An 18,830-nucleotide genomic window follows, 5' to 3' on the forward strand; every position below is an offset into this window, starting at 1 on the left:
TGGGACACAGACACACACGGAAGGGACAGGACCACGGAAGGATGGAGACACAGATTGGAGTGGCGTATCTATAAACCAAGGAACCCCAAAGATTGCCACGGGAAGCCAGGAGACAGGCATTGTGCGGGTCCCTCCCTACAGCCTCAGAGGGAGTGTGGCCCCGCTGACATGTCGATTTCAGACTTCTGGCCTCCAGAACTACAAGAGAATCAATTTCTGTTGTTTTTACCCTCTAGTTTGTGGTGATTTGTTATAGCATCCTTAGGAAGTGAATACAACTTACAAAAGGAGAAACTGAACCCCAGTAAATGGAGGAGGGGGCTCAGGGCAGCCGGTGCTCCAGCCCATCCCAACGACATGGGCTGGAATCCGGGAGGGGCCGCTCCCCAGAGGAGAAGAACCAGCTGCTGTTTCCAGAAGGAGCCAGGAGGCGAAACCCAGAAACACCCAATGCCTGACTCCCACGCCTGGACCTCTCTGGCTCCCTCTGGAGCATTGTGTCACATCTGCAGACACCTGCATCCCATCTGTCACCCTAGGAGGTAGAGGAGGCTGTGAAGACGCCAGGGAAAACTGCTGGGGGGGGGGGAGGGGGTAGCAGCTCTGCAGGAAGCTAGCTACACGAGGACTGTGCAGTGAGGTGAGAGGGCAAGAGTCAAGGGAGATGATCCCAGGGAAAAGAGTCCAGGGTCCCAGTGGACCCCCAGCTAAACACAGCAAATTGATAAACACGGTCTGGAAATCTAATGACTGAACAATCCTATCCTAGTGGCTAGGTGAGAAGCCAAGAGCACCATTTTGAAAAATGGATGTTAAAAAACATCAGGTTTATGCCTTCTTTTTTAAAAAAATTTTTTTTAGTGTTTATTTATTTTTGAGAGAGAACAGAGACAGAACATGGGCGGGGGGAGGGACAGAGAGAGAGGGAGACACAGAATCCAAAGCAGGCTTCAGGCTCTGAGCTGTCAGCACAGAGCCCCATGTGGGGCCCGAACCCACAAACTGGGAGATCATGAGCTGAGGCAAAGTCAGATGGTTAACTAACTGGCTGAGCCACCTGGGCGCCCCAGGTTTCTGCCTTCTTTTTGGAATGAGTGTTTTTTTACTCATCTGAGTTTTTTACTCATTTTTTCACTCCCTGAGCAAGCCCAGGGATGGGAGGCAGGAGATCTGGGTTCAAGGCTTGGCTCTTCTACGTGACGGCTCTGTGACCTTGAGATTATATCCCATCAGCAAAATGACCTGACTGGCTCAGCAAAGCAGTTCTCAAATAGTGCTCCTTGGAGCCCCAGGGGTACCTTAGCGGAAGAGGTACCTGAGGCAGAGCCCCCTGGCCTCCCGGCCTGAAAAGCTTGGCTCTGGTCTTTCCTGTGCATTGGGTTTCTGTGTGAAATTTCATCTGAAAAAGACTCAGCGGCTTTAAAAGACTCTGAAACCTGAACTGGATTCGCTCTGGAGTCCCTTCCAACCCAAATATTCCAAGAGTCTCTGTCAAAATGACAAACTCTATTCCAATGCATTTCATTCTGTTTAGCAGTTATTGCAAAGCATCCCTTCTGCTGACTGCTTCCTGTCGTCTGGCATCTTGTTCATCCATAGGAACCATGTGCTTCTGGGACGTGCTTGCTACTGAGTGTGGTCTTCAGGCTGGGGAACTGGGTGGCCCTGAGGGAGAGGAGGAGGCAAGCAGAGGGCTAAAGCGAGGGTGATAATAGCACCTACCTCATAAGGCTGTTGTAAGGGGTAGGTGTGTAAGGGGATAGGTGTGTAAGGTGCCACACCGAGGGCCTGGCATGAGCGCTGTCTGCAAACTATGCATCAGTAGCCTCAGCGGCAACGGTGACGTGGAGACTGCTTGGAACCTGAAAAGGAATCCAGCAAAGGCCGGGGTGTGGGGCAGACTGGCGTTGCTCACTTCCCAGCCCGGGCCTCTCCTTTCAGGAAATTCTTCCAGCAAGTCCCCAGAACCTTCCACTCCCCAGCCCCCCGCCAGCTATCTACAGGCAGTGTATCAGCTAGCTACTTCTACGTAACAAACGGCACCCAAATTCAGTGGTTTAAAACAACGATTTGTTATTCAAGTTCACAAATCACATGTCTGAGGGTTGGCTGATCTCGACTGAGTTTGCCCACCATTTGGTCTCGGCTGCCCTTGGCTCTGCATCTTGAATCTCTCAGCCTCCAGTAAGATACCCTAAGCATATTCTTCTAATGACAATGGCAGAAGCTCAAAAGCACAAGTGAAACACCCAAGGTCTCTTGAGGCCAAGGCTTGGAACTGGCACACTGTCCCTTGTGCCACATCATATTGGCCAGAGCAAGTGTCTGAGACAGCCCAGGCTCAAGGGCTGGGGAAATAGACCCTGCGTCTTCAGTGAGGACAGCTGCAATGTCACATGGTAATGGCATGGAGACAGGGAGAGGGGAAGAACTGGCACCATCTCAATGTATCAAGCACGATTATTTTAACGAGGCACCCGTAGGGACCTCTCTGCCCCCCTGGCTGATTGTTATTCCTGAGTATCCACCTTTCACGACTCCTTCCTGTGGTTTCGGGCAAGTGTGGACCTAAGGTCAGAGTGCCACGCTAGCTGGGTGGGTGTAAAGTGTCTTAGTCTGCACTGTTCACTAGTCGGAGCCCTGAAGTTCAAGTAATCACCCCACCCCCTACTCCGTGCCCAGTGGTTTAGCACAGGCTGGGGGCCGGAGCCTTGCGTTCAAATTCCAGCCCTGAGTGCCACCACACGTGGTGCATAATAAACCCTGAATTCCTATTTGCTGCATCTAACCATTCTTTTATTGAAATACTTTTATTGTGAAATATAACGCAAAGTCCATAGATATAAGTGCACAGCTTAACCAATTATTACAAAGCAAATACCCTTGTAACCATTGCACGAGACTAAGAACCGAGCACTACCCACAGACTGAGATCCTCGCCACCACCTCCTCCCAAGTAATCGCCAGTATCTCGACTTTCGTATTAACTCCTTCTGCTTTTAATTTTCTTTCCTTTTAGGGTTTTTGCCATGTAAGTAAGCATCCTTAACCACTATCCTTCAGTTTTCTCCTCTTCTTGAGCTTCCTTCACTGGAGTCACACAGGCTGTGTTCTTTTGTGTCTGACTGCTCACACTCGGCCCTGCTTGTGAGATTCAGCCGCTTTATTGTGTGTCAATGTAGTCTTTTTCATGGCTGTATAGTATTCCAATTTACGAATATATATATATATATATAATATACACATATATATGAATATAATGTTTTATAGATATAACTATTATATATATAAATATTATATGTATATAATATATAATGTATAATGTATAAATATTGTATGTATATAATATATAATATATATAATATATTATATATATATATAAGTTTTAATATATACCTATCTGTTTTCCTTAGTGGTTGTACCAACTGACACTCTAACAAGCCAGGTCGAGTTCTCTTTTCTTTTTCCTACCACTCTGTCTCCCTCTTCCTTCCTTCCATTGTCCTTATTCATCTGACCTATGCTTTATCAACAGCCCCCTCACCAGGCCCTGGGTAGGCAGTTAATGGCGAAAAGAAGTCAAAGTGCGTGGCGCATCCCCTCCCCCAATTCTGTAGGCAGATGGATGAGAAGCCCACAGCACCACCTGGGGCCTCAGAAGGTTAGGGTTAGACTCGCTCCTGGAAAGTCATGTGGCCTGGCCCCTGGGGGTACCTGCGCCCCCTCCCTCGATACTTGTGAAAGGGCCCTGCCCCCATACCGAGGGAGACTGACTCCAGCCCCCTCTCCCTCAGAAGCCAGCAGGTTAAAGGTCCGACCACAGGAGGCAGGACCCTGGGCCCGCCAGCTCCTGGAGCTTCTTCATGCCCGCCCTTTATTTCGTGCGCCTTATTTTGTTTGCAGTTACTGTGTTTGCCTGCTTCCTTCTGATAGCCCCTGGAGGTGGGGGGTGGGGGGTGGGGGGATGCGGCTACAAGTAGACCTCCTTCCGCCCCTATGCGTCTCGGTGCTGCGGGAAGAGGATGCGGGAACAGAAACGAGAAGTGAGGTCCTGAACTCCAAGTGGGGGGCCCCTCCGGGGACCCCCCAACAAACATCGGCAGAACTGGGCAGGGTGGGGGGGCAGTAAAGGAGGCAGCGAAACGTCGGCGCCTTCCCAGCACACCACTTGCTTAGCATTATTTCAAGTCCCTTTGAACAGTTTTTCAAAGTTTTTTTTTTTTTTTCTTTTTGGAGAAATGCTCAATTTCTCTTTGGTTTCATTCCTCTTCTCCAGCACCGCGCGGAAGCTCTCGGAGCCGTCAGGGTGGCAGCGCCATCTGCCGGCCGCTTTGTAAATTGCGGGATTCGGTCCCGCCTCCCTCCGGAAGGGTGTGATGCAAAGCGGGGGAAAGAACATTTCAATAACCTCCAGTACAATACGAGTGACCAATAAGCCCATGAAAAGTGTTCATACTTACTAAGAACAATTAAGCCACGGATACCACTTCTCATCTTTCACACCAGAAATAGTTTAAAACTGCTAACGTCCCAATGCTGTGCGGAGTGCGTTAGCACAGACTCCCTGGAGGGAATGTACTATTATCAAAACCATTAAAAGTGCTTATGATTCAGAAACGCCAGAGTCAGAAATTGCCTTAGGAGCGTACAAATACGAAAAGACATTGGACCCGGGCACTTGCTGCAGTATTGCCTTTAGTGAGGAAAATTTGGAACATTACAAGATGGTTAAAATTAATTAAAAATAACGTGGAAGAATATGATATATTACAGGAAAATGCTCATGATAGATCGACAAAATTTAATCATACTGCAACCATGCTTTAATTTTATTACACTCGGTATGATACTCTAATGGTAGATACATGTCCATGGTGGTTACATTTGTCTCACCCCCTAGAAAGCACAACACCAAGAGTGAGCCCTGATGAAAACTGTGGGCTCTGGGTGATCATGATGTGTTCATGCAGGTTCATCAGTTGTCACACATGTACCACCCTGGTGAAGGATGTGACCACGGGGGAGGCTCTGCGTGTGTGGGGACAGGGGCTCTATGGAAAATCTCTGTATCTGCCACTCAGTTTTGCTGTGAAAAGAAAACTGATCTAAAAAAAAACAAAGTCTATTTTAAAATTTGGAAAACAGATTACAAAACAATATGTTAAGACTTATTTCTGTTGAAGGCTGGGCAAGCTAATTGTGGTCGCGGCACTTGGGGACAGGATCTGCCCTGCCTGGCTCCTCAGGAAAGGACATGTGGGTGTTTCGTCCATATCCTACCAGCCAGGGACTTCACAAGGCCCTGGAGGGGGATCCACTGGGATTGCCCAGAGGGAAGCATATGAGCCTGGTGTCGCTCCAGCCATCCTGTCACCAGGAGGAGAGCCCGAGGGAGAGGCAAAGCAGGGGAAGCAGAAGGAAGAGAGACAGAAAGTGAAAGTTAGAGAGAGACCAGATGACGAGGTTTGATTGTTGGGATCCAACTTGGCTTGAAGCTAGTCTATTCCTGGATTTTTTGGATAATAAATTCCTCCCCTGCTAAATTACCCAGGGTTTCTGTTGCTTGTAACCAAAAGGGTCTGTGCGTCCTAAACACAAGCTCCCAGCTTGTCCACTTTGCAATGAGCCAGTCACTGGAGGTGGATAATGGCACAGATGTGGCTTGCCAGGCATATTTGTCAGCACTTGGAGCCCTTCCTCGAAGTGGGTACCACCAGGGTGGTGCATTGGGGAAAGGGCATCTCGGGCCCTTTCTGGGCCCAGGTCTCAACCAAGGGTCCCCAGGGATGGAGTTTCCTGCCTCGAGGGTGCATCTGCTTTTCTTCTGCCTAAAATTCTCCCCTCCCTACCCTGTAGTGCCTCCTTAGCTTCTCCTGTGGCTCCCTTAAATACCTCTTCCTCTGAGAAGCCTTCCCTGACTAGCTGGCTGAGGGAGACTATTTGGTCTCAGGCTCCATTTGCTCTGTGAGTGACTCCCTTCTAACCTCAGTGTGCTCAGAGACTGGGGCTGTGCCCTTCACTGCTGTGTCCCCAGGTCTTGGCAGCATCTGGCAAATAGTGGGAGCATTGCCAATCGCTGTTTACTGAGAAAATGAGAATGTGCACAGATAGATGGATAAGGCTGGTAGGAACCTATTCTGGGAGCAGACGATGAGGCCAGGGCTCTGTGCAGGGCCTCTTTGGGGGAGCAGCATTTTCTTGCTCATACTGGGGGGCAGGGCACAGCGACACGAACCAGAGGACGTGTTGCAGATCTGAGTTTTGACTGAGCTAGAATTTTCCTTCCAATTGAGGGTCTTACCTGAAATCAGGTATGAAGCCAGGACCTGGAGCCTAGCTACCACCTCCCAAGTGGGGTGTTGAAAGCCAAGGATGTCAACCAAAGTCAAAACCAGGCCCACGACTGAGTTGCTGGGGAGCCAGCAGGGCTGAATACAGGGCTGAGGGTGCGGGACCAAGGCCATGGCCAGGCAGCGGGGAGTAGGACCCCAGATGGTAGGGGACCATGCACAGACAACGTCAAACAATCCAGCCTACGTGGTCGGAAACTTATTTCCGTTGGCAGGATTTTCCAGTCCTTCTGAGTAAATCGAAGAGAAGTCTCAACTTGGTGTCTCTGTCTCTTTTCACAAAGAGCCTCTGGCGGCCTCACATTCAAGGCCTGTCTCAGACAAAGGCCTGTGAAGTGTATTAACAGCAATAGGTTTCACTGTGTTTATTTTTACGCTACCTTTCTAATTATAGCAAGCGATTCTGATTTTCCATTTATAGCGGTAATAAGAAGTTTCTTTTTCAGGCAAATTTACATAAGTAAAAGGAGACTGCTAAAAGGAAAATGGTAAGTGAATGTTAGAACAGGTGGTGGCATTGTGGGGCCCCAAAGAGGGGGGTGTGTGGGGCCGAGCAGGAGGATTCTGGGAAGGCAGCTCTTTGCAGTTGCTGCAGGAAGGACAGGAAGCATCTGGAGAGCCCCTGAGCAGGTGCCCCTCCCCCACCAGCAGGTGGCATGGGAACTGGCCTTGCAGCTCCAGGACAGAGTTGCAGCCAAGGGGACATCCAGAGCCAAGGCCACGTGGACCAGAGCCTACTCTGACCTGAGCCTCCCGGCCGGCCGGCCCCCGGCCCAAGCCTCAAGACTGGCCCTGCGCCCCCAGGTTCAGCTGGGTGACCCCCAAGGGCCTCTTCGAAGGGATCATTCTCTCTGCCCTGCCTGCCAGACCATATGACTTTGATGTGGACACCCCAGGTCTGGTCCCGGAGCTATCCCTGTCTCACTGTGTGACCTTGAGTGAGTTTCTTCTCCAGGTTGTGTCCCACCTAGAAACAGAGGTGAGTGAAATGACCTTTAAGGGTCCTTAAGGATAAGAGGACCAGGGACATATCCCTACAGTCTCTTCTCACTGCTCCCCTCTGAAGTAGGGCTCAGTGGGGAACAGGTCTGAGTTTCATTTCCTGCTGTGCCTGTCATTAGTGGTGGGACCTTGGGCAAGTCACTTAAGCTATGTGTCTGTGTGCTTATGTGTAAAATGGGATAAGAATATCTCCGGGGCAGAGCTGGACCGGCAGTGCTGAGGAAAGCCCTGGACACACATTCGGGCTCCAAAAATGCTCTGGTTTTTAGCCCACAGGCAGCCATTAGAGATGCCATCTTCCCAGCCTGGCTTGGGGCAGGGTAAGACACCTGCTGCCTTCCTAAGCAGCCTGACCTCTGCGGATGGGAGGGAGGGGCTGCTGGAGCAGGCTTCCGTGGGAATGAGCCCCCAGCCCACTCAGGCTTAGGGGCCGAGTGCCCAGAATGGGTTCCTGGGTGTGGGTGAGGCTGGCATGATGCTCCCACCGGGAGCTCCTTGAGTCTTGGGACTGTGTCCAGGGGGAAGACAGGTGGGGTTCATGGTCTTGTAAGTTCCTTCCACCCCATATAGGCTTTAGAAAAATTTGCGGGGCACCTGGGTGGCTCAGTCGGTGAAGGGTCCGACTTCAGCTCCGGTCACGATCTCACGGTTCGTGGGTTCGAGCCCCACGTCGGGCTCTGTGCTGACAGCTCGGAGCCTGGAGCCTGCTTCGGATTCTGCGTCTCCCTCTCTCTCTGCCCCTCCCCCATTGCTCTCTGTCTCTCTCTGTCTCTCAAATATAAATAAAACGTTAAAAAATTTTTTTTTAATTTCTCCGTCTATACTACACACATATATATGTGATTTTGAGACACATTCTGCCCCCCATCCCACATATCAGCACCTCTGGTCAATGGCACCTTACACTCTCTGTTGGCCTGACTCGATGTTGACTTCCCTCAGAGAGAACCTGCTTTCTGAGGTGTCAGGGACCCAGAGCACCTGCCTCTGAGGCCACTTCACGGTGACCTCTCTGCATGAAGTATTTTGGACCACACTGTATGTGTTCAGACCCTAACGCTCACAGTTCAAGTTCTAGGAGGAAGACTGCCACCACCCACCTGGTGCCAAATTTGATTCTCGCATTTCCTGATCGTCCTTTCTCCCTAGCAGGTTTCTTACATTGGGAGCTAAGTCTTTGCTCTCCCAGCTTCTTGCTGGAAACTCCTATCACACTCCCTGTGTTGGCCATATTTTCCTTCTGAGTGAATACCTGGTGCACCTTATAGCTGATGGCATTTCCCATTGGACGAAATGACTCACGACCTCGGTACGGTCTTCTTCACCATGACAAGCAGAGTCACGGCCCTTTGTATTTCCACTTAACACTGTAATTTCCCACACGCCCAGGTTTTCAAGAAGCCCGGCATCTCCCATTCAAAGTGTCCTCCCTGCGTAAATTGAGGGACTTGAAGCTTTCTCTGTCCCAAGGTATCATCAGATGTTTCTAGCCTCGAGGCCAGAGCCTGAGCGGGCCGCTACAGCTGCCGCCACACGGTGTCGCGGTTGAACACATTCCGGTGCAGCTTGGCGGATGCCCGTCCACGGCCACTGTGATCCCCGTGCTGAGCCAGATCCTCGCACAGGCCAGGCTGGTGCCCCACATTACGGGTCCAGGTTACGGCCTCTTTATTTTGCTCTGATAAGTTCAAGCAGATGGTTTAGGTCTCCAAGGGACTTCTAGCCTCAAACACACATTGGCCCAAACCAGCCTGTACTATCAGCTTCAGGACCAGTGTCGAGCCTGGGTTATGGGTCCAGACTCCCCTCCACTCTGGGCTCTCGGTGTCCTTTCCTGAAAGCAGACTTCAGCCAAGGGCATCCCCATCCGGCACAGAGGTTCCAAGAACATTGTTCCTCAATGGGGAGGTGTTAAGCATTCAATCAGTGTCCTACCCAGAGGTCCCACTGTGTATCACCCCACCTCCCTTCAGGGCTGTGTCTACGTAACTCAGGGAGCCTATTTGGGGGCCAGTTGCCCATAAATGAAAACCTGACCCTGCAATGAGTTGCGTAATCCTAACCAGAGAATCGTGGGCAACTTCCCTTCCTAAAAATGCCTCGTTTCACAGAATCTTATGACATGATTATGTTCTAGCCCAGTGTCCCTCTGCCCTTCAAAGGGTCGCATACACCCCATCTTAGGGACAAAGTTGGCCTTGAGGAGCAGTGGATGAGCTTTTGTTTTGCCGAGTCAGGTTTACACGCTAAGAGGGAAGAGCTGGAATATTTAGGATAACGGTGGGGATATCTGCAGGCAAGGTCAAGGGAGAAGGAGCAGAGAGGAAAGAGGACAGCTGGAGAGAGCTGTCTGTACAAGATGGGTTAAGCTTTGTCCGTGGCGTGCAATGTCAACCTCCCCTCCAGCTACCTGCAAAAGCACCAGAAAGATGGATCTCACTCTCTGGCATTTTGGCAGTTGGGTTCACGGTTTTGAGATGAGGTGAACCTGGCATTGAAGGGACACAGGACTCGAGCGGAGGCTCCCAAGGATGCCCCGAGGGACCTCTGTTCAACAGAGATGGGGAAACGGAGGGCCAGAGGAAGGACTTGTCCAAGGTCACCCAGCAACCTAGGGTTCAACGTGGCTCTGTCCACTAAACGTGAACCCCAAACCACCCACCGAGCAGCGGTGACCCCAAGTCTCCAGCCCGCCTGCCAGAGGGGCTCAGTACAGATATTCCCGCACGGTGAGTTCCTTCAGGGTGAGGCCCCAGGGGGTGGGCTTCCGGAGCTGGCTCTCCTGCAGCCTTTTCTGCAGCGAAATGAAGTCTCTGCCCAGCGTGTAGGCCAGGTGGATCATGGCGTCCAGCAGGGGGGCGTAGTAGCGATGGCCCTCCCGGGCTTGCAGGCACTGGAGGGCCCTCTCACCCACCGCAAAGGCTTCAGCAGGGCGTTCAAGGTCACGGTGGCACACCAGCATGGCACAGAGGGTGGGGACCACCATTACGGGGCAGTGGGCCGTCAGTTTCTCCTGCAGGGGCACCACGCGCACCAGGATGTCCAGGGCCCTGGTGTACTGGCCGCCTCGCAGGCAGCCAAAGGCCTCCCTGAGCTCCGGCCGGGTTAGGAAATCGATGAACTCGCGGGACCGCCGCACACAGCGGATGGCGTAGAGCAGGCTCAGGTACTCCTTGAAGGCCAACTTGCGCTCGGAGATCATCTCCTCCGTGAAGTTGCCCATCAGGTGCTTCTTGGGGAAGACGACATCCTCGATCTCTTCCCTGAACGTCTTGAGGAGGTTTTTCTGGAGCGTCTCAAAGTCTGAATAGCGCCGCTCCAGCACGGCTTTGTTGCTGTCAAAACTCCCTGTCTGGATGACGACGATTTGGTACATCTACGGCGCAAAGAGAGAGAGCGTTTGACTACCTCCGAACAGGAGGTTTTAACTGACAGAGTGAGCCCCGGCAAATAAAAAATAATGATGATCACAATTTCAAGCATACCCTGAAAATGGGTTATCGTTATACGCAATTCTGTTTTAAATTGCCATCAGCATCTGCTGAGCTATAAAAGCGAATCATGACAAGAGTCAACCCGAGAATAACAAACACGGCAGCATGGAGGCGTCTCGTGGGACAAAGAGCACAGGAAACGGGGGGGTGGGGGGGACAGGGAGCCTGGGGGTGCTCCCCACCCATATCGTCAAAACCCGGCCCCAGGTTCCTAAACTGGGGAGCCTGGATTAGATCCACTTGAGCGGTGGTTTCAGGCGGTATGCTGGCGGTGACGTTATATGGTAAGAAAATTACTGCTTCTCGATTCTTGTTCAGTTAGAGCATACCGATTAAGGGCACAGGCTGCCTGGGTTGCAAATCCAGCTCCACCGCGCTCTAGCTGTGTGGTCTTAGGTAGGTACTTGACCCTCTCTCTCCAAGCCTCAGTTTTCCTGTGCGTGAAACGAGGATAGTGGTAGCGCCTCCCTCGCTGGGTGAGGATGAAATGAGTTAATGCACTGCAGGGACGGGGGACTGTGTTCAACACGCGGTCAGTGCTCAGTGTCCCCGTTGTTATTATCCCAGTCCCAATTAAGGGGGCAAGGCAGGGAGAAGGGTTGAATATGGCTCCTACTTGGACACTAACGTAGCCCCCAACACAGGCTAAAACTCCATTTTATTTATTTATTTATTTATTTATTTATTTATCTATTAAAACATTTTTTTCTTAATGTTTATTCATCTTTTGCCAGACAGAGAGAGACAGAGCGAGAGTGGGGGAGGGGCAGAGAGAGAGGGAGACACAGAATCTGAAGCAGGCTCCAGGCTCTGAGCTGTCAGCACAGAGCCCGATGTGGGGCTCGAACCCACGAACCGTGAGATCATGACCAGAGACAAAGTCGGACGCTTAACCAACTGAGCCACCCAGGCGCCCCTTATTTATCTAGTTTAATGTTTTATTTTATTTTTGAGAGAGAGAGACAGAGTGTGTGTGTGTGTGTGTGTGTGTGTGTAGGTGCAAATGGGGGAGGGGCAGAAAGAGGGGGGCAGAGGATCCCAAGCAGGCTCTGTACTGACAGCAGTGAACCTGATGTGGGAGTCGAACTCAGCAACCTCGAGATCGTGACCCGAGCTAAAGTCGGACACTTAACCGACTGAGCCACCCAGGCGCCCCTAAAATTCCATTTTAACAAAAAGAGCAACAACCCCTAACCCCAGAGCCTCCCTCCAGCCATGGCATGACCAGCTAGAATCTAATAATAGCACTTAGCTCTCCTTGTAGTTACTTTTATAATTATCTTTTCTTTATGCTATGTGATATTGGTTCCCCTTTGAAAGCTATTTAGTGGTTTTTTAAAAAAAATTAAATTTATTTTAGAGAGAGAGAGAGAGAGAGAGAGCAAGCACAAGCAGAGAAGGGCAGAGAGAGAAGGAGGGAGAGAATCCCAAGCAGGTTCCACACTCAGTGCAGAGCCCTACGGGGGGGGGGGGGGGGCTTGATCCCAGAACTCTGGATCATGATCTGAGCTGCAATCAAGAGCCGGGCCACCCAGGCGCCCCTTGTTTAGTGTTTTTAAAAAGTAATCTAATTTAAAGAAAATAGAGTAATTATGATGATGATATATCATTATTTTATAGGATATATAATTATTAAGAATACGCCTAGTTATTAATAATAACATAAATGACGGGGGTGGGGAGCAAAAACTGTGGCCAAGAGACACAGGTGGTTAGTTGTGGGCGACACGGCCTTTATCTGGGCCAGTTCCTCCTCAGGATCAGGAACCGTGACTCACACAGCTACAGTTCTCACAGTTCTGAGCACCATGCTGAGCGCAAGATCTGGCTTTTTGCCCCCCCTTAGAACCCTGTGAGGCAAAGTGCGCGGGCCCATTTCATCCTTGGGAGAGTTGAGGCCCCACCGACTTGCGCAGGGGCCGGGAAGGAGGTGGTGAAAGGCGCGCCGTCGCTGCCGGATCTCGGAGGCCCACTTACCACGAACTTGGAGACTTTTCTCTCCTCGATGCGGGCCGACGCGACCTCAAAGAGCAGCTTGACGCGCCTCCAGCCGCGCTTCTCCTTCCGCCAGTACTCCTGCAGCTCCCCGGTGGTCATGCTGGAGTTGGGGCTGGGGCCGCCGGGGTTGCCTGGAGGGACGGCACCCTTAAGCACCTGCATCGGCTCGGTGCACTGTGGGGAGATGGCTGGGTCTGTCTGGGGTGGGATGTCCGAATCCGGAAGAGCCCTGCGCATGCCCCTCCCCCCCCCCCCCCCGCCCCGCCCCCCGGGCCCCCCCGGCCGCGGCCCGCCCCCCCCCCCCCCCCACGACAGCCTGACATGGCACCCCTCCTCCTCCCCCCACCCGCACCGCCAGCTGGTGTCTCCGTTGTGAAACGCTTCCGTTGCACCATCCACTTCCAGCCTGCAGGTTGGTCACGGGCGCCCGAGGCCCATGCTCCTGACAAGCAGGGACGGTGGCTTGTTGGCTTCTGCACTCCCTACAGCGCTGACGCCCGTGCGGTTGCCCGGGCCCCTGAGCTCACACTGGGCGACCAGCGGAGGGAGCGATTGAGGATGCCGGGCTCCAGGCTCAGCCCGGTGGGCCGCTCCAGACTCTTCCCTCTCTGGCTTCCCACATTCCCCGCCTTTGCTTGCACCGGCCACTCCTTCCGCCAGACATGCAACCCTCCTGTTTGCCTACCTGCAAACCGAACGGTGTGTCTTCGACCTCCCTTGGGCGGTGAGCCCTTCTGAGGATCTCGGGAACGATGAGAATCCTTCCCCGCGGAGATGCACAGATCGCTGTGCATTTTATTTCAAGGGATATGGGGCTCCGGTGCCCTTCAAGACCCAGCCCAGGTGTCACTTCAACTGTCCCCTTGCATCAGAGTAAGAGCCTCCCACCTCGTCCCTACAGCCTATTTTGGTGACATCTCAAATTATTTTTCACAGATCTGTTTCCCTACCACACTGGAGGGCCTGCGGTGCTTGATTTGCTCTTGTTTTCCCCAGGGCCCGGCACATGGCCAAGGACAGAGCAGACGGTCCATAGGCGCATACTGAAGGAATGCACGAATGAGTAAGTAAATTTGCTCCAGGACATGACACTATAGCAGACACTGTCAGTGCTGGGCACTCACTGTTCTGGAATGTCCCACTGGCTTCTACTGCAAGCACCTAGGACTCTCACACTGAGGGCTTCCTTGAGCTAAAGCGGTATGTTCTGGAACTTTCCTTGGCTGATGAAGGATGGGACTGGTCCCCTCACCTCTTGGATGGCATGACTCTGAGATGCGTTCCTTATGTCTTGCAGAGGACCTCCTCTGGGACTGAGCCCAGTTGCCTCCAGCAGTAATCTCTCCATCAACATCCTGTCCTGGCTTCCTGCCCTACCTTTCCTCGATTTACCGCTCCCCTGCTATGACTCCTGGAACCTTCTCCCAGAAAGATGACTGGCACCAAATTCTTGTGTCAACCTAGGACAGCTGCCCCCTCTCCCGCGGCATCTGTCGAAGGGCCCACATTTGTATTTCAGATGTCTTCAGACCTCTATCTCTGATCAAGCCCCAAGCCTCAAGCTCACCTAAGTGTTCATCGGGTCCTGGACATGGGAGGTCTGGGCCGGTGGCTGCTGCTTCCTGCTTGGTCCCTGTCGCACACTGGGCAATGGGTCCCATCCATCCAGGGCTTCCAGGGTGCTCAGGACTGGCCATGACTCCAAGGCTGCTAGGGGGACAAAGAGGGCAGTGAGTTCCCACTTGTGTTGGGGTTCCTAGTGGGCCCCAGGGTGCTACGGGGTGCCCCTAGTGGGCCCCGGGGTTCCTAGTGCACCCCCGGGGTGCAGTGGCATAGTCCCCACTGCCCACCCAGCTGTCCACCCAGCTGCCACATGCGAGGCCTGGGTCTGCCCCTTTGCTGAACTGATCGGTCCAAGCCCTCTCTTGTTGTCACGATGCTTCCATTATCGAGTTGCTCTGAATCTGATTTCAAGCAAAGTCAGGATTACTTGGGAGCAAGATGCTGTCTTGTCCGGAAGCACATCCCCATACTCCATTTTCTGTTCATTTGTAAATAGAATTGCAGCGTCCAAAGCAGGGATACTGGTATGTATCCCTCCCATCTCTCTCTCCCTCCGTCTCTAGACAGACACTTAGGACTTACGGAACACGCTTCGTATGCTCCTAACTTCTTCACATCCACTTATTTAACGCCCACAAAAATCTGTCGTGACTCCCAGTAACAGAAGAGGAAACTGAGGTTTAGCCCAAGGTTCTGCGGCTGGTGAGCGTACCCAACGAGCAAAGCTGAATGTTTTGTGACGTGCCAGGTCGAGTGCTCTGTACTCAACACCCACTCTCTCACTTAACTGATTCTGTGTGCAGAAGGAGTTTAAGCTGCATTTTCTGATAAAGGAACTGAGAGAGTTGCCTACGATCAAGGCTAGTATGTGGTGGGCAGGACCCAGATGCCTCTCCACCTTCTTCAGGGCGTGGGGACGGGCAGACAGTGGGAGTGCTGGGGGCTAGTTTATGCAGTAAGATCTGTGACTCAGATCAGTGAACAAGATGACCTCGTGCCTGGACTTCTCTGTGCCTCAGTTTCCTATAAATCGGGTATAAGAACGGAGCTTGGCTTCACGATGCTGGTGTGAGGGTTAAGTCAACAGCTCAGGGCTCCCCACATACCTGGCCCTGTATAATAGTCCCTGTTATTTATTATTATTATCATTTTAGAGTTTATTTATTTGAGAGAGAGAGAGAGAGCACACGTGAGCAGGGGAGGGGCAGAGAGAGGGAGAGAGGGAATCCTAAGCAGGCTCCGCACGGTCCGTGCAGATGCGGGGCTCCAGCTCACAAACCGTGAGATCATGACCTGAGCCAAAACCAAGAGTCAGCCGCTCAACCACCTGAGCCATCCAAGTGCCCCTATTTTTTTAAAGATTAAAAAAAAAATTTTTTTAACATTTATTTATTTTTGAGAGACAGAGACAGAGCATGAGTGGAGGAGGGGCAGAGAGAGAGGGAACCACAATCTGAAGCAGGCTCCAGGCTCTGAGCTGTCAGCACAGACGGGGGGCCTGAACTCACGAACTGTGAGCCGAAGTCAGACGCTTAACTGAGCCCCCCAGGTGCCCCTGAAGATTTTATTTTTAAGTAATCTCTACATCCAACATGGGGCTCGAACTCATGACCCTGAGATCAAGAGACATACGCTGTACCAACTGAGCCAGCCAGGCACCCAAGTCCCTGTTATTAATATCTGACACATGATAATACTTTGAAAAATGTTTGGAAAGTCAATGACTCTAAATTGAAGTATAAGTTGGAATAGAATTTAACATGTCTGAGACAAATTAGAAAAAAGATGACTAAAACATTAGCTCAGATGGAGCGAGGAGCTGGGCCGCCACTTTGGCACAGAGATCCAAAATCAGAAGGGTGCAAGTAACCTTACCTCCTTCTTCCCAAGATCTGAGGGAGCTGTAAGGGGCACATGGGGACGAGACTCTAGTCTGCGTTCCGGGCCCTGTGTCTGAATCCTCACACAGATTATGGCCTAGAGAGGGGTGGGGTTACAGCTTTTTCCCCCGCAAGTGGCCAGAGCCCATCCTGACTCCAGGGCTGAAGGCCTTCTGGAAAGGCCTGGCCTGGGGAGACCTGAGGTCATCTGGGGCCGGGGTGGGGGGCCCTCCTTCGGGGGGCAGCTCTTCTCCAGTTAGATGGAAGAAATTCTGGTCCATTCTCCAGGTGGCTCTGTGCAGTTGCCCAGTGAATGTCTCCCCAAGACCCTCTGTCCAACCTTACCTTATATGGTGGGAAACTGAGGCACAGAGCAAGGGCATGGCTTGAGTCTGCCAGAGCCTGCACACCTCATTTTCCTCTTCTCCCCTTAAGGAGACAGGCCTTCTATCCTGACCAATTGTGGGTCTGAATGCAAATTGTTTAGTATCTCTAGGCCTCAGTTTCCCCACCTCAGAAGTGTGGCCACAAGGCCTGTCCTGCTGACAAGAACACCAATGGTGAAGGACAGACTCTCTATATTCTGGCAGGTGCCCGGGCAAGGTGGTGAGTGGTCTCCATGTTTTCTTAGTGGACTCTGGGTCCACCCTGGGAAGCCCAGTGTTTCCTGTGGGCGCTCCTACGTACCTGCCTCAGCTCCTCTGTAAAGCGGGTGATGGCAAGCCTCAATGGCTCCAGCCCTTCCAGCCCTGCTGTCCTGATCAGGCAGCTGGCACCAGGTCAAAAGCAGGACACGATTTTCCCAGAGACCCTGTGAGAGCCCAGAAATAATGGCCTTGGCTGAACACGTCAATGAAGACCCGGGAAAGCTGAGCATGAACCCAGGGCTTTGAATAAAAATCAAATTCAGCAGGCAAAGCCAGTTCCCTTATGTTTTCTCTTATAGGGTTGGCTGGGAGTCACTATGAGAGGAGTGAGAAGGAGAAAGTCAGGCATTGGTGCATGTGCAAGGAGTCTTGGACAGCTTCCTGGTTCCTCTCCAGGCCTCAGTTTCCTCATCTGTGAAATGGGGAAAGCAGCCTGTCACTCCCAAAGCTCTGTGGGGACAACCACGCATGGGGTTCTCTGGGGGCTTCTCTCCCGTCCCCATCCCCTGTCTAGCAAAGATTTCTCGATTTTATAAGAAACCCCTGCAAATGCTGATGCCGGTGGCTTGGGGTCCTGTGCTTGGCTGAGGGGGGCAGAACAGCTTCCAAGCCCCCGCCCCGTCCAGCTGTGTGTGCAGCCATTCTCCTGCATCCCTCCCAGGCGCTGAGTACCACTCCTCCCTCCGAGGGCTGCCCCGTCCTATCCAGGCCTTCTTCTGCTGGCTACAGTGGGCCACCTTCAGAGCCCGTGCTGCCTCCCTGAGGAGCTGCAGAGGACTTTCCATCGGACTGAGGCTCCAATACAGCAGGGTAAAGCCCGACCCAGGGGACAGAAGGTCCTGGACGTTGGGTGGGCACACTGACATTTGGCAATCTCCCAGGGGGACGGGTGGGGGTCCGGGGAGCCTGTAACAGCAGGTTTCCTGGTTCTTCCCATCAGAGAGTCCCTTCCGGCAGGCTTGGTGGTAGGCCCTGGCTTCTGCATTTTGCCCCAGTCCCCAAGGTCTCCTGGCACCACTTTCTGTGTGGTGACTTATTCTCCAGGCTCAAGACGGGCTGTAGAGGTACCTCAAAAGAATGGGGGTGATGGAGGGCTGGGGATCTGCTTCCTGTTCTACCCCAATGAGCTAAGGGGAGCCCCACACGTAGAGGCTCTGCCCCACACTGCCCCCAGCAGGTACTGGGGGAGGCCCATAGGAGGAGGGGGCTCAGGCCACAGGAGGGCAGAGCCCCACCGAGGTGGGGATCAAGCACTCACCTGAGGCCTCTGGTTCCTGTGTGGCTCCAGGGGGGGGGCCAGGAGGAGTGTCACATGGTCCCCTTCAGCTCTCCTCTGTTCTGGGCTCTAGCGAGGCTGCCGCATCTGAGTTCCCCCTTAGAAAACAGGAAATAGGCTGTGTGACCTACTCCTGGTCGCCCCAGCCCATTGGCTGATGACAGATAGTGTATTGAACCCCGCTGACAGGCAGCCCGGCGGGGAAGGGGCGAGCAGGACAAGGCGAGGCAGGGCCAGCCCTGAGGGCTCTACTTCTGAGGGATCTAGCTGGGCCTCACACAGCCTGCAGCGGGCTGGGCTGTCCCTCAGAGCCCCAGATAATCTCTGGCATTCAAGCAGCACTTCCCAATTAACATTCCTTGTTCTAGCCTATGAGCCAGGCCTGGGGGGGGGGGCCACTGTGCCCCATTAACAGGTGGGGAAAGTGAGGCTTGGAGCACAGAGCTGGTGGGATGCAGGGCCAATGCCTGACATGGAAGGGAAATGGGGTAAACGCACAGTTCCGTCTGGGGCCTTCCTCTGGACAAAGCTGCATCCGACACTCACGACAGAAAGTACGGGGGAAGGCAGACCTGTGGCTGTGATGTGATTCATGGCCACTAGCACTTGTGGCCTCGAGG

The 18,830-nt window shown here is 52.7% G+C and overlaps 1 protein-coding gene across 3 annotated transcripts; it reads right to left on the minus strand.

The window, feature by feature from the left end:
• Positions 1 to 4,304: 4,304 nt before the first annotated feature.
• On the minus strand, positions 4,305 to 18,303 carry SNX20 (sorting nexin 20). Of its 3 annotated transcripts, XM_049621243.1 has the most exons (5): positions 18,193 to 18,303; positions 16,975 to 17,346; positions 14,412 to 14,551; positions 12,824 to 12,975; positions 4,305 to 10,728 (listed from the first exon to the last, which is right to left on the minus strand). In XM_049621243.1, the coding sequence occupies exons 3-5, from the start codon at positions 14,539 to 14,541 to the stop codon at positions 10,060 to 10,062; spliced, it is 951 nt and encodes a 316-aa protein (XP_049477200.1). In that variant the 5' UTR covers positions 14,542 to 14,551; positions 16,975 to 17,346; positions 18,193 to 18,303; the 3' UTR covers positions 4,305 to 10,059. The 3 variants fall into 3 exon arrangements, with proteins under 3 accessions (XP_049477200.1, XP_049477198.1, XP_049477199.1); XM_049621241.1 differs by lacking the exon at positions 16,975 to 17,346; XM_049621242.1 differs by lacking the exon at positions 16,975 to 17,346 and having other exon boundaries at positions 14,412 to 14,554.
• Between the last annotated feature and the right edge of the window lie 527 nt (positions 18,304 to 18,830).

This window comes from Panthera uncia (assembly GCF_023721935.1).
Source record: "Panthera uncia isolate 11264 chromosome E2 unlocalized genomic scaffold, Puncia_PCG_1.0 HiC_scaffold_19, whole genome shotgun sequence".
Classification (NCBI taxonomy): Eukaryota; Metazoa; Chordata; class Mammalia; order Carnivora; family Felidae; genus Panthera; species Panthera uncia.

Bases quoted from the DNA above. Each gene is read 5' to 3' on its own strand.
- SNX20 (XM_049621241.1), bottom strand. From the start codon at position 14,541: ATGGCCAGTCCTGAGCACCCTGGAAGCCCTGGATGGATGGGACCCATT. The intron at 12,976-14,411 runs GTGAGCTTGAGG...CCGTCCCTCCAG, and splicing joins AGGACCCGATGAACACTTAG to GCAACCCCGGCGGCCCCAGC. The intron at 10,729-12,823 runs GTAAGTGGGCCT...TTTGCGCCGTAG, and splicing joins GAAAAGTCTCCAAGTTCGTG to ATGTACCAAATCGTCGTCAT.